This window comes from Rousettus aegyptiacus, unplaced genomic scaffold (genome assembly GCF_014176215.1).
Source record: "Rousettus aegyptiacus isolate mRouAeg1 unplaced genomic scaffold, mRouAeg1.p scaffold_m13_p_1, whole genome shotgun sequence".
NCBI classification, from domain to species: domain Eukaryota; kingdom Metazoa; phylum Chordata; class Mammalia; order Chiroptera; family Pteropodidae; genus Rousettus; species Rousettus aegyptiacus.
This window is the reverse complement of record NW_023416284.1, coordinates 25,975,270-25,989,849: the sequence shown is the minus strand read 5'-3', so window position 1 is coordinate 25,989,849 and position 14,580 is coordinate 25,975,270. Positions and strand designations below refer to the sequence as shown.

The window sequence follows — 14,580 nt, the reverse complement described above, 5'->3', positions numbered from 1 at the left end:
GACGTCTGGGCTCCTCTGTGCCCCTGTCTCCCACCATCCTCTTCCCCCGACATCCTGTGCCTGGGCCCCAGTCTTGCTATGGCTCCAGCCTGCTGTTTCTCACCCAAACGCCCCAGTGGCCCGGGAACAGTTCATCCCTTCTGTTTGTTTCATGCCTCCCGCCTCCCAGCACCTACATGCTGCCCTGCTCCAGAGGAGAGGGTTCAAAAGGAAAATGTGATTCTAAAATCCTTTTAATCTAAAACCATTTTTATGGCTCAGATAAGTGGAATCCTCATAAGTCGCCTTCCTTGGCACTTAGGAGATTGGACTAGCTCATGTCTTTCAAACTGTGGGTGGTGACTCATAGGAAAGAAGGAGCAAAACCTGCATTAGAAGAAGAAATAGAAATTCAAATTTATCCTATAGAGTAAGGATGAATTACCTCATGAACTTCTGTTTCAGTATTTTGACTCTATGGATGCACATAGGTCTATGACATTAAATGTATTTCTTACATTCGTTGCGTGGGTCACAGCCAAAAATGGGAAAGTCACTGGCTTAGATATCCCCTCGGATCTCTTCTGAATTATGAAACTATGGTCATGTGATTAAGATTTTATGATTTGGCTTCATTAAGGCACAGTGATTTCAGGATTGTGTAGCTCTGTTGTTTAAGATTCTGTGATCACATATCTCGCGACCATGCCTGCGTTCATGAATGCGAGCAGCCACTAGCGTTTCTGGGGTCTTAGCCATGCGCAGAGCATCACTGGGCAGTTCAGATCAGTGCTTCTTACTCTGGAATCTACCAGTCACTATCAGAACAAAAACTGTCTCATTTAACACAACACCCCTGAGGGATGTCCTTACTACCCGAGAAACTGAGGCATGGGAGGAAGATGAGGTACCTGACCCAAGGTCACAGCTATTAAATGGTGGTGGAGTCAGGATTTGAATTAAGGCCATTCGACTTTATAACCCTTGTTCATGATCTCTACACTCTCTGCACCAAGCTCCTGAAATTCTAGGACCTCCAGAGTCTACATTTCTTTATTTAACCTTCTCTGATACCATTATCTTAAGAATATGATATTAGGGTACTGCCGACTGTGGCCAGTAACAGAGGGTGAGCCTCAGAGCCTCTTCCTGGAGAGTGCAGAGAGACACCCAGGCCCTCTCCAATAGCATTTGCACCCTATCTCCCCTCCCTGCCTGTCACTGGCCAAGGGGGATGCAAGGCCAAGCTGTCCCGCAGGGGAATTGTTCCAGGACAGCCTTTTGTCTCCCTAGCCAGGAGTCTGAGCTGTTCCAAGAGATCTTAGAACTTTGTTTGGTCCACTGTATCCCATGAACAGACCTGGGTCAGCCCTCCCTCATCCTTCCTTTTTCTACGGGCCACACCCAGAACACCTAGGCTTGAGGACATGAGCAAGTAGTACTTCTCTTTTGATGATAACAATGCCAATGATAATTACCATTTATTGTTTTCTGTTTGTCTGGAACTTTTTATGCGCCATCCGCCCTAACCCTCACCATAACACTACATGAATTGGGCATCATCTCTGTTTTGCTGGCAAGTCTTTACCTCTTGAAATCTCTGTTTTCTCATCTGTAAAATTGGATAATCGCTCCTGCCACACAGAGTGGTTGTAAGAATTAAATTATATGGTGCACATAGAGCCTTTAGTGTGCTATTGGCATCTGGCCAACTTTCAATCATCATCAGTTTTTCTCGTTACTATTTCCAGGCCCCCCTACAACCGTGGACCACCTACCATCACTCGTCATTAATCTCAACCCTATAATTGTGTTATTTTGGTCTCAGTAGCTGTTTTGGGCACCACCTCATGCTATTGACTTGATTTCAGACTTAGAATAAACGAAACCTCAGTTCTTGGAACTTGCTCCAGGCATTGAAATTTCTGGCCTATGCCTCTGTTTCTTGGCATTCATATCCCCTGGTGAGGGCACAGGTGTCCAGCAAGCCCTGCCTTTTAAGGGTCACCTAAGGAATCCTGGAGCGTGAGGATTAAATACCATCATTACATTACGTCGATTAGTCTCTTTTCAGGTGACATCCAAGTAGTTTTCTTTAACGTGCAGAGACAGTCTGTTTGTCCCCAGCCACAGTAGTACACGCACACTTTGTAGAGGGGAAACTGAGGCACAGAGGAGCATGCCCAGGGCCCAAGAAACAGAGCCACTGTATCCTACCAGCCAGATGCCCTCACATGCCCCTCTGCCTCCTTCCCCAGGTTCATCTTCCCCACCACCCGGCTAGGGGCTGAAAGCCAGTTCAGCGATTTCCTGGATGGGCTGGGACCAGCCCAGATTGTGGGGCGACAGACACTGGCAACACCACCAATGGGTGAGTCCTCTGGAGGGCAGGGCAAGTGGGGTAATGGCAGTCAAGCAGCAGACAGGATATGCCCAATGAGGGCCCTGTGTGACCCAAGCAGCAGAAATGAGCCCTGGCTCAGGCTTCGGTGCCAACGAGAAGTAGTGAGCATAGCGCTCGTCAATACGCCCCTCCTCGAAAAGGAAGCTATCCTGCAACAGATTTTCTAGCACATTCCCTCCCTCGCTTCACCACACACTCACACACCTACTGTGTACCCAGCAGTGCTAAGTGCTGGACTTAAAACGGTGAGCAAAAATTTTCATGGCATCAACTTTTACGGAGTCTATTCTAGCATCAGTTCTCTGTGTGGCCTTGCACAAGCGTCCCTTCCTTGAGGCTGTTTCCTCATCTGTAAAATGGGATTTATACCTGCCTTAATTCTGCAATCCAAGTTTATTGAGTTTTTTGTTTTTTGGGGTTTTTTTCCTGATGCTTGCATGAAGTATTTCATTTACTGCTTAGGAACTATGCCTTATTTACTTCTAACGGTGTCTGGCACTTAGAAGCCTTTTAGTAATTTTCTCATCTATCTTCCCTGCAGCTAGGAAGTACTTCCTAAAGTCAATACTTGGTCCTCTTAGCTGCAATTCTGGCTCCCTCCTCTCCCTTAGATATTGGCTATGTTGGCTGCAAGCAGCTCCTCCAGACCTAGCTACCCCAGAGATACCTCTTCATCTCCATCCTCCTCTCCATGTGTCTGACTTGAACAGTGTCTGACCCACACATCTGCACTGACCTTACAGCAAATGAGCAAGCTGAGTGCAGACAGTGCCCTGCTGTGAGCAATACAGTGGAGCTGGGATTTTATTCCAGGCCAGGACTCCTCCCATTGCACTGCCCTGTCTTCCTCGAATGTGCTAACCCAGGAGCCTCTGTCTGCTGGAAGAGGGGTCCATGGGGACCCTCGGAGGGTGAGCGTCAGCTCTTATCTGACTCTTGGGTTGGATTTGGCTAATTCCCAGCCCCTACTTTGAGACTCTTAAGAGCCTCGGAGGTCTGCTTTTCCCAGCCCTAGGCCCAGCCAAAGGCTGAGTGAGAGACGGTGAGAGGAGTCAGCCACTTCCACAAGGCAAATGCGCCATCACAGCCTAGAACTATGCATGTGGTGCCCTCTGGCGTCCCAAACTGGGAAGGACAGGTTTGCGTTTGTCCATCTTAGAGATGTTTCAGAGACAAGGAGGAAATTAATTCCTGAGTCACTCACCTTCTCTTCCCCATGGGGAGGTCAGGATTAGCTGGAGGAGGGGGATGAATTCCAGAATGTCTCCTAAAAATAATAAATCCCCATCTTCCCAAGTATGCAAATACAAACAATTGCATAATGGCTCAGAGAATCTAAAATGGGTAGCTGAACCCAAAGTCTAGCCTATTTTAATCTTTTTGCACCAAGCTTATGATTCTGCACTTCTTTGAAGGCTGTTTCAAATGACTAATATGTAATTTCAAATTCTGCTAACTCAGGTTGAACAAAGCTAACAGTTGCAGAAATCAGATAACTAACAAGACTCCACACATAGAACTTGTCCCAGCAGATTATCCGTTTTGTGAGAGCACAGTGAGGGGTTCTCAGTTCTCTGCTCCCTGGAAATCTGCCAACCTTCCCTCCATCCTTTGGCAAGGGTACAAGCAGACCCTCATTCCCAGGGAGGGCCTCGTGTCCTGGGCAGGCTTATATCTCAGCATCTCTGCAAACTGATATTCTTTAAATATTTGTTTGACATTTATTTAGAGAAGTGGCTGTGGGCAGCTGCGTAGAAGGTGAATGAGAGTCACTGAGCCTTCCCTCCATCTTCCTGACATGAAGCTCTGTCCCCAAACGTGCCTATTTTGCTCAGCACAGCAGAAGCCCCTCAGTTAACCAGACTTAGATGGGAGTTTGGCAGCCATTTGTTGTTCCCCAAGCACGTATGTCCCTTGAGGGTCATGCCCCCACCCCACTCCAAGGGACCTAGCAAAGCATTTCCCAGCCACCTTAAAGTGATCTCCTGGGGACAGTTCTTAGACATGTGATGTTCTCCATCTTGTGGCCTTTCCAATGCTGTGGTGTCCTCTGCAGACTGGCATTCTGCACAGCGGCTTGCTGGCCTGCCCCTGATCTGGCTCTGGCTGGACTGTCCCTCTTCTCCCTCACAGGGGACGTGCACATTGCCATCATGGACCGGAGCGGCCAGCTTGAGGTGGAAGTGATCGAAGCTCGGGGCCTGACCCCCAAACCTGGCTCCAAATCCCTCCCAGGTGAGGACGAGCAGCTACGAGGACGAGCAGCTACGAGAGGGATTTTGGACATGGGGGGTCCTTCCAGGGAGGGATATGTAGCTGAGTTCTTGGTCTAGCAAGTCCTCAGCTCCCCATTCACCTAAGTCAGTATTCTCAACACCAGAGTCCTGGCTTGCCTGGAAGGCCAGTGAACAGGGGTGGGGGTCGGGGTAGGTGGAGGAGTCAGTATTAGAGTCAGTCTCTTCCACCTGCTGTTCACTGGGCAGCTCATCCTGCTCACCCTGCCTGCCTCCAAGATGACCTGGAGTTTGGGGATGGGGCAGGCCACAGCAGTCTCTCCCGTCGTGCTTTCTTCTATCCCTCAGCTACCTATATCAAGGTTTACCTGCTTGAGAACGGGGCCTGCGTGGCCAAGAAGAAAACAAAGGTAGCCAAGAAGACCTGTGACCCCCTGTACCAGCAGGCTCTGCTTTTTGACGAGGGGCCCCAGGGCAGGGTGCTGCAGGTGAGTATGACAGGATGACTCTCAAAGACTGCAAGTCATAATTTAAAATTTATTTCACTTATGATTTCTCCTGGGCCAGGCACTAATGCCGGATGCATTAGTACACATCACCTATTTATTTTTACAACCAAGCGAGGTATTACTGCCCCCAGTTGATTCATAAGGAGACTGAGGTTTGGGGGATAACTCAAATGCCCCCAGATTGCACCACGGGAAGGTAGGAGCAGGATCCGTTTGGCCGTCACCTCCTCCTGTCAGCTGGTGCTGGTGTTTATTGTGCTTCAGCTTCACCCCAGGCTCTGTGGTAGGTGCTTTCCAAACGTGACCTAACTTTGTCCTTGAGATGACCCTGTGAAGCAGGTATGATTCTCCCCATTTTACAAATGAAGACGCGGTCTCAGAAAGATGGAGTGACTAGCTGGAGGTTTTTGCTAGCAAGTTCAGCCCAGGTTTGGGTGACTCTCACCCCAACTACGTGAGAGTGACAACACACTTCACCACAGGCCTTGGAGGGAGGGCGCGTCATGCTCGTTTCATGGATGAAGTGCCCGAAGTGCATAAGGGGTTACATGGGGCCAGAGCACAGTGGTGGTCGGCCTCCGGGTTCAGTCCTGGGTTCAAGTTCCAGCTTGATCACTTACCAACTGTAGTATGTGGTAAAGATTAAATGAGAGATGCACGTAGAGGGCCTCACACAGCGCCTGGCCCACAGACAGCTACTCACTAAGCCTTAACAGTGGTGGTGGTGGAAGCCGTTGGCCTTGCCTTAGGCCATGGAGGTGGCAGAGGAGAGGCTTTGGCTGGGGATTGTCTGGGCTGTGTGACTTTTTGTCCAGGGCTGTTCTCTGGGCTGAGGTAGTTCCATAGCAGGGGCCCCTGGAGTTGCAAACAGTAGGAACTGAGGGACCCTGGGGATCTGTGGGGGAAAGGGTGGTCTCGGGTGTCTGTGTTTATATATATTGGGATTCTGTCTTGAGAAAAGGGTTCATCGATAAAACAAGAGTTTGAAAATCACAGAGTTATCTATTCCCCTCACTCACTTATATGAGTATGAACACTGAGGTCCAGTGAGGGCCAGGTGCTTGTGGCAGAGCAGGAACAGTGACTCACATCCTGGACTCTGAGTGTGCTCCGTCCTGGGAATAACTGTCATCTGGGATACCGAGAGGCTCTGAAAGTCAGACCCAGGTTCCAATCCAGCTCTGCCACCAAGTCCTGTGTATTTTGGGGTTAGTTAATTATCCTCTCTGAGCAGCAGTTTCTTCTTTGTGGGAATAATAATGCACAGCACCTCTGCCTAGATGGTTGCAACAATTGAGATGATATATTTAAGGCCCATAGGATGGAGCCTGGCACTTCTTAAGAGCTCAATAAGTTATTGCCTGGAATCAATCCAAGTTTGGCTTTCTCTGTCCCATCTGTGCCCTGGCAAAATATGTAGGTCCCTGGGCCCACTGCCCAGCCTGGAGTCGGGGAGGTGGCTCAGCTTCTCTCCTCTTCCCCACTGGCAGGTAATCGTCTGGGGAGACTACGGCCGCATGGACCACAAGTGCTTCATGGGTATGGCCCAGATCATGCTGGATGAGCTGGACCTGAGTGCCGCGGTCACTGGCTGGTATAAACTCTTCCCCACATCCTCTGTGGCAGACTCTACGCTCGGATCCCTCACCAGGCGCCTGTCCCAGTCCTCCCTGGAGAGTGCCACCAGCCCCTCATGCTCCTAAGGACCTCAGGAAGAGGCCGGGATGCAGTGTGGGAAGAGGTGCCTGCTGGCCCGCCACCTCCTCCCCTGTACATAGTCACGTCTTTCTGGCCCCTTCACCCTGCTGCATGCCTGTTGGCTACTGGGCCCGTCCCAGCTGGCAGTGGAGACCGTAGTGTGTGTGTGTGTGTGTGTGTGTGTGTGCGCGCGCGCGCGTGCGCACCCGTGCACATGTGTGTGTGTGTGTATGTGTGTCTGTGTGTGACCATGTTATATCCGTTCATTTGTCTGGGTATAGTCAGTCTTGGTGACTACGTGGGCTGGAATCTATGTCTCTCTGTGTCTTGTTGAAAAGAAACCCAAAGGCGTCTTGTGTGGTTACGACTCCCCCTCAATCCAGGGATGGAAGAGGGGGACGTGGCTGTTGGTCATCCTGCCTGGTCCGGTGTGCAGGGCGGGGCCGGTGTGTCCCTGCCTATGCCTCTTAGTGGTCCCTGCATAATTTTCTGTCTTGTTCTTTGTTCCACCTTTGCCTCTCCAGCACTGCTGCTTTTTTTTGAGGAATGTAGCATCCACTGCAGCTGGCCACACTGAGGCCCCTCTGGGAACCCTGACACCCCTCCTTCTACCAAGCACTCTGGCAGCTTTTCCCACTAAATGCATCTGCGGCATGTAGCATGCTCGTCTAGTGCTTTGGCCAGTGCCCTGGGAGCAAAGATGCCCGGGAAGCTGAGGGATTGGAGATTGCTGGAGCCACCTCCTTCCTACAGGCCAAACACGGGGAGGTCTTAGTTCCCAGGGTTACTGGCCAGATACCTTAGAGGGAATTGCCAGTACCTTCCATAACACTGCTCTTCACCTCCTGTGTCCCTCCAAGCCTCCTCACTTCTGACATGCCAAAGGAGCTCTCCCAGTGGACCCTGGGACGTGTGGACGGTAGGGTCTTGACATCCAGGAGGCTGGCCTCAGAGGGGATGTAATCTGCCACAGCAGACAGTCCCTGGAGGCACCGGTGTCCTCCCCAGGCCCCAAGGGTGGCCCTGTCCCCCGCTGGGCTCATCCAGGTGGTGCCTGGCCTGTGAGGAGGTCCTGAAGGTGGGGCCATTTGTTGAAATAAGGAGGGAGGGTGCTGACTTGCTCTGAGCCGCTGTTGAGAATCCTGACCTTTGGGGATTAGCTGCATGAAGGCGATCGTTTGGGGCTCATTTTTTGCTCATTCTCAGACCAGGGTCCCTGTCTGGGAGCTTAGACTCATGTAGGCTCTAGCCTCTTGGCTCCATGGACAGCCTGGCTCTGGACTCTAGACTGCCACAGTCACCAGCTCTGTACAAGCAATACTCACCTGTCTTAGCCTCCCTGTCCCCTTGCCCTCCACTGCTGCCCCCTGGAGAGTGGCCTGCTTCAGGCACCTACCTGCCTCTGCTTTATTTCCACCCTTGTCTGATTGGAGCTTCCCCAATCTACTCTAACCCTGACTTGATGTGATAGCTGGGCCTCGTGGGTGGGGACCAGCATCCGGACTGGATCTTGTGAGATGTCTGCTGAGAATCCTGAAGTCTGGCTCAGGAATGCCCAGATTAGTCCTTCTCCCTCCTCAAGTCTAGGGTGAAAGGTGAGAGGTTGCCCAGGAGACAGGTATAGCAGTCCTTGGGTCCATGTCTGATGGGGAAGAAAGAGATGGCTGGAGGGGTCAAGGTATGGGGCAGGCTCTCTCTGTCTCTTCCCCTGACATCAACCGCAATGCTGCAGTGACTCGAACCAACCACATACACACCAGGTCGGGGAGTGACCCAGGGGAGCGGTGGAGAGGTCTCCAGGCCTGCGCTCTTGGGCGCCATCTGTAACCAAAGCTGGATGGGCATGGAAGTGGATTCCGAGGGAGGGGTGTAGGTGGAGGCTCTCCAGAGATACGGCCTTTGTTGCCAAAAGGCCTCCTTTTCTGGCGGGATCCACGTTCAGCTAAAGCCAGAGCTCGGTACCCTCCTGCCCAAGAAATGTGGAGAAGATGACAGGAGCCCATCAGTTCTGACCACAGACAACAAGTTGTTAATATGGGCAGTAAAGAGACACACACGGTGAGCTTCTGGGCTCCCGTCTCCTGCTGGAACCTCCAGTCTTGTATCACAGACCAGAACTGTCGTGTGCGTGGAGGAGAGGGAGGAGGCAGCTGGGTCTTGTCTTCTCTTTCTGCAGAAACTCTCTCCCATTGCCAGGACTGAGTAATGCATGCTTTTCTCATCTTTCTAAAATGAAGCAAAGGGCTCTGTACTCTGTGATCCTAGGGTGGGTGGGGAGAGGGAGGGAGGAAACTCACTTGAAGGAAGGTATTTTTATGTCCTGTCTGTGATGTGTTCGCCTCGACAGAGGTCACCCTCAGGATGGTGTGAAAATGCACCTTGGGGTGGTAGGATTATTTGTGGTAGCATAGACATCTGTTGATGTAGCATTGAGTGGTGATCCTCAGACCGCGCAGTCACCCCCAGGGAATAGGGGTGTCACTGAGGGAGATCACTCATTCCTCCAGGGACCCAGAAAGGTCACGAGAGAAAGTAGGGGCTGCCAGCAGAGCGGCTGCTGCTGGGTAGCTGGAGGCCGGTTCCCCTTGCCTCTGCCGGAAGGTAGGTTAGCACAGGGGGAGTTCCAGCCAGAGGCGGGGCCTGACAGGCTGCTAATGGGCTGAGCTGCCTGCAGTCCTCAGCTGCCAACACTGCCCAGGAGTTGGGCCACTCCCCACTTCCACCTCTCTGATGGGAAATAATCTCCTGCCCCCAAGTTAACCTTGGGAATTATTCTTTTTAACCCTTTGCACCAAATAAGTGACTAACCCCTACCGGGATTTTCCCCCATGCGGGTGGAGTCGTGTGAGGCTGCTGCGTGTGATGGTGACCGGCTAGATTTAGGGTTTGTTTCTCAGCTTCCAGGATGTAGGCGCTTGTCTGAGAAGCTGCTCTGGAGCTCGCCTGTCCCAGGAGAGGAAGGAGTTCCAGGGAGACTCCTGGCCTTCCCTGGGCAGGGGCTAGGGTGGGAGTAGCATCTGTCCTTTGAAGAGAGGATGGGGGGCAGGGAGGGGAGGAAGGAACATGATCCCCTAAGAGTACTCCCTAACCTGAGACCACTCAGTGCCAGGTACAGTATCTTGGCTCCAGTATGCGTTCTTACCCCAGGTGGAACCCAGATGACTACAGGCTGGGGCTCTCTGTCATTTCATCTTCTTCTGCTCAGGCAGGATTCGTGGAAGATGTGACAGAGACAGAAATGGCCCTGCAGCGATGCTGGGCTGTGGGCAGGAACCACGGCAAATGATTCAGAGCATCTGTCTTCACATTTCTGCTCTGTTCAATCTGTCCCACTTCCTTCATAGACTCCTTCCCTACAGGGAAGCCTGTGATGGGCCTTTGGTATGAATCAGGCTCAACTAAATGGGCCAAGTCTTGGTTTGACATGGGGGATTGATCCTTCAGGGGAGAACCATCTCCAAAACTACTCCCCATCCAGTCTCTTCCACCACCCAGCTCTCTTAGGAAAGGAGCACTCAGGAGGCTCTTGCTATGCGTTGCCAGGATTGGCTGAGGCACAACCTAGAAGCTCCAGAGAGTGGGTGCCCATGCAGCTCATCACTCCTGGGATCGCTGCCGGTTAGACACAGAGGTCAAGCCAGTTCTCTGTGGGGCATGACACCCACCAGGGCAAGCATACCCGAGCTCTTCTTTACTGCCAGCCTTGAGGAGAGCATAAGCCTCCCCCACCCCTTTTAAAGACAATAGAATCCTCCAAGGGTACTTCTTCGGAAATGAAATGTAGCACAACCTTAGAGTGCGTTACCAGGAGCAGGGCTCTTGCTCCGTGCCCTGCTGCTCCAGAGACCTGCACTCCTTCCCTGGGGCTCTAGAGCTCCTAATACCTCCGATCCCCCATCTTCTTTGGCCCAGAAAGCAGCAGGGGTTCAGTAAGGCTGCTCTTCTGTTTCTCTGATTGCTTCCTGCACTGTGCAAATTCTGCAAGAAATTGCTGCCTTTGCTTGATGTTGTAATGAGGTGTCCTCCACCTGAGTGCAGAGAGATAGTGTGACATTTAGGGCCAGGGAGTTGACCAGCAGTGTTTCTCCAGTGGCTTCAAGGAGATGGAAAAGAAGAGGCCCCCTGTCCTGCCGACCCCTCCCTTTCTCTTCCTCTCCTCAACCTTTTCTTCTCCAACATCCCAACACGTAAAGAGGGTCTTTAAAATGCTGCTTCCTATACTGGAATATCTCTCACTGGATGATCAGGGAGGAGATGGGAATGTGGGCGCGTCGTCTCCTGCCTTCTCCCTCAAGTCTGCTTTCACTCAGGTCAGAAGAGATTGGGGCAAAACAAAAAGATCGTGAATGAAGGGCAGGGAAGCCCCACCTGATCAGGTGAGGCCTAATGGGAGCTGGATTATCTTGGTCTGGCTGGGAAAGGGTTATTTTGAAAGAGTGCCTGAGCATCTCAGAGCAATGTCAGTGATGCCAAAGAGAGCAACTTGGCCTCCTTAGGCACCAACTCTGTTGGCCTGCCTGATGATGGGACCTTGTTCTCTGACAAAGGGCTTAATCTTTCCAGGTAGCAAAGCAACTCCCCCTTCCCTCAACCCTGAGCTTGGGCTTTTGTGGGCCCAGCATGGCTGTGCCTGTGAGGGAAACCACACCGGAGAGAGAAACTTGCATCTCCTTAGGGGCCGAGACTGGCTGGGGGCGAGTGCTCGTTGGAAAGCACGAATGTTTTGGCAAACTTCTAGCACTCTGGTTGGAAAGTTGGCCAGTAAGGACAAGGGCCTTGGGCTTCCCAAGAAGTTCATGCCAATGCCAGGAAGGGTCCCTGGGACTGGATTCCAGAGAGCTTGTCTGACAGAAATGAGCCCTGGGAATTCCAGGGCCAACAGAGCATCTGCGCCATTGGCCAGTGGCCTGAACAGCTGGCTATAGAGCATCAAAGGCTGTTCCATAAAGTTTGCCAGAAGCCGTGACCATGTGCAAGACTCCTCACTTTTCTGGGCCTCAGCTTTCTCATCTGCAAAATCAGAGCACTTGCTGGTTGCTCCATGGTTCCCTTCAGGTTTTAAAAGTCTGACCTGGAGCCGATGAGGGTTGCAAGCCTGGCACATGTGGCACCTGGTTTCACAGGCTGGTTCCTTCCAGCCCCTGGTGCCCAAGCTGGGTTCAGTCCTCACCCGTCTATGCTCAGATGCTACTTCTGACAAGAACTCGGGGAATCCTAACAGACTGATTCCGCCTGTTTGTGGTGTGCTCTCTCTCTTTTATTCTTATGTAATGATGAAAATAATTAAGGGGTGTCTACAATGGACAGTTTTCAAGGTGCTGATGTGATGTCGCAACCTCAGCTGCATCCTGTGAAGGTCAGTATCCCCACCAGCAGATGAGGCTAGGTCGGTCCTCATTTCAGCTTCTAGAATGATATCCGTGGGAGAGCTGAACATCTGAGGATTTGAAAGGAAATGCTCGCTGATGGAAAGAGAGAGAATAAATTTCCCTTCCATGTATTTTGCTTCTTCGACCACTCCTCTCTCCAGAATGTCTTTTACTGAGACAACATCTCAGCAAGCAGAGTGGCTGCTTCCTTAGGAAAAGCTGGCCTGATTTTTCTATCCACTCCTTTAGAATGTAAATTCACAGGAGGCAGGGACCTCTTTTTTAGAATTTCCAAATGCATCCTGCAAAGAAAGAGATAGCTGATAGGGACTGACAAGCACACTGTTTAGATAAGAAGCAATTAGCCTTTTATATCTGTGCTCTATACGTTTTCTATGTGCAGCATCTTTCCAAACTGGTTGTGGCTCCTGGGTGGCAGGTGGATGGCTGGGAAGGACTTGCCGGCTGTTCTGTACAACATTCTTGCCAATTCCCTTGAGGAGAAAATTCTTCACATGGCTTCTGCATGTACAGTATTTGGGCAGCAAAAAATGATTAAAGTCAGTTTGAAAATGGTCTCATGTGTTGCTTTCTGAAGGCGGTTCTTCTAGGAGAGAGAGAAAAAAAGAGGAGGAGGATGCTTTGGTTGAGAGGCACGAGAGAGAGCAATACATCTCAGAAAAAGGCTTGAAAAAAATATGACCTGGGCCTCTGACTCTTGTTTGGGAACTCTGTTGCCATTGTGATGTCCTAAGGCCATGGAATCTGACCGATCCAGGCAACTTCCAGGCTCTGCCTCCCATGGTCTCTGCTTACAGGCCCTCAAAGCTTCTATTCCCACAGAGTCCTCAGGGGATCCCCAGAGCCACATAAATGGAGCAAAGGCTTACAATCCACAGACTATTCCTTTCTTTCTGAGCTCTTGGGTCTAGCAGCTCTGCTCCAGCATATGGCTGGGGCACTCTTGCTTATTTAAGCCACTCTTGCTTATTTAAGCGGTAAATATAGCAAGTAGACCTCCAGTGATGTGGACTACATTAAGCATTGACTCCTGGAGCACTCCTGGCTTCAGGAAGAGACAGAAAGGTATGTTAATATTTAGTCACTTCTGAGCAGTGCCATTGCTCCTAGGACTGGGTCTAGGGGTGTAAAAGATGGATAAAGGAAAAGTAGCGGTCACAGCACTTGCTTGCTAGGGAAAGGCTGGCATTCTCTAACCCAAGAACCTTTTCAGGTGACCTCCACTGCTTTGGCTCTGGCCCTAAGTAGGCACCATCTCTTGAAAGAAAGTTCGCGAGACCAATATATGAGCTCTGATGCTGCCCAAGGGTCTATCTTTTACTTCTTTTCTGCTTATGCTCTCTCCCTGAGACATCCCATACACTCTCATGAGTTTAAGAATTCCTGTGCGTCTAGCCAGCAAAATTATTTCCAAAAATGGACAAACAACAAAAACAGATCTAGAGAGAGAAATTCTAAAGGATGTTCTTCGGACAGAAGGAATGTAGTCCGTACCCCATAGGATTATTGGGGGATTACAATGAGACTATGTTTAAAGTGCTCAGAACGGTGCCTGGCACATAGTAAATGCTTTTGCTGTTATGAAGGAAAATGATCCTAGATGGAAAGGCTGAGATACAAGAAAAAAAAAGTGATCAAATAAATAGGTTTTTAAAATTAGTGAATAGTAACATACCTACATTGTAAAACTTCAATATTTAATTTGTGAAGTTAAAAAATGTTAGCACAAACTAATATCCCTAAGTATCTATTCTAAAATCTACATTAAATACTAAGAAGATAAAATTTAGTAGACGCAAAAATCCTAAATACCAACTATGAAATCCAACAGTGTATTAAAAAATAATAAATGGTAATCAAGTGATATTTTTCTCAGGAATGCAAGGATGGTTCATTATTATCAGAAAAATTCATCACTGTAATTCACCACAGTAATAGGCTAAGGGAGAAAAATCATAATTATTCTAATGTAGAAAAAGCATTTTATAAGGTGTAGTCCTATTCATAATAAAAACTTTAAGTAAAGTCAAGGTAACTATTAATTTGATAAAGTCATATATCAAAAAACCTACAGCAAATATTATGTTAATGGAACACTTTAGATACACTCTCTTTAAGATTAAGATCAACACAAGGAGGTCCACTATCATTGCTACCATTTAACATAGTTGTAGGAATCCTGTACAGTGCCATAAAGGGAAAAAGAAGTGCGACTATTGAAAGAGAAGAGATAAAGCTATCATTTATAGATAATTTGATCACTAATTTTTAAAAAACAATAAATTATTAGAACTAATAAGAGCATTCCACAAGGTTGCTGGATACAAGATCACCTTACAAAAATCAATTGTATTTTTTTTATAACA

At 49.6% G+C, this 14,580-nt stretch overlaps 1 protein-coding gene across 3 annotated transcripts in view; it reads left to right on the top strand.

The window, feature by feature from the left end:
- RIMS3 (regulating synaptic membrane exocytosis 3) overlaps positions 1-12,769 on the top strand; it is a 39,102-nt gene extending 26,333 nt beyond the window's left edge. For all 3 annotated transcript variants that reach the window (XM_016140056.2, XM_016140055.2, XM_016140057.2), the window contains exons 5-8: positions 2,238-2,350; positions 4,517-4,618; positions 4,966-5,105; positions 6,617-12,769. In XM_016140056.2, coding sequence (XP_015995542.1) covers positions 2,238-2,350; positions 4,517-4,618; positions 4,966-5,105; positions 6,617-6,829 — 568 coding nt within the window. In that variant the 3' untranslated portion in view covers positions 6,830-12,769. The remainder of the gene's footprint in view (positions 1-2,237; positions 2,351-4,516; positions 4,619-4,965; positions 5,106-6,616) is intronic.
- The last annotated feature ends 1,811 nt before the right edge of the window (positions 12,770-14,580 follow it).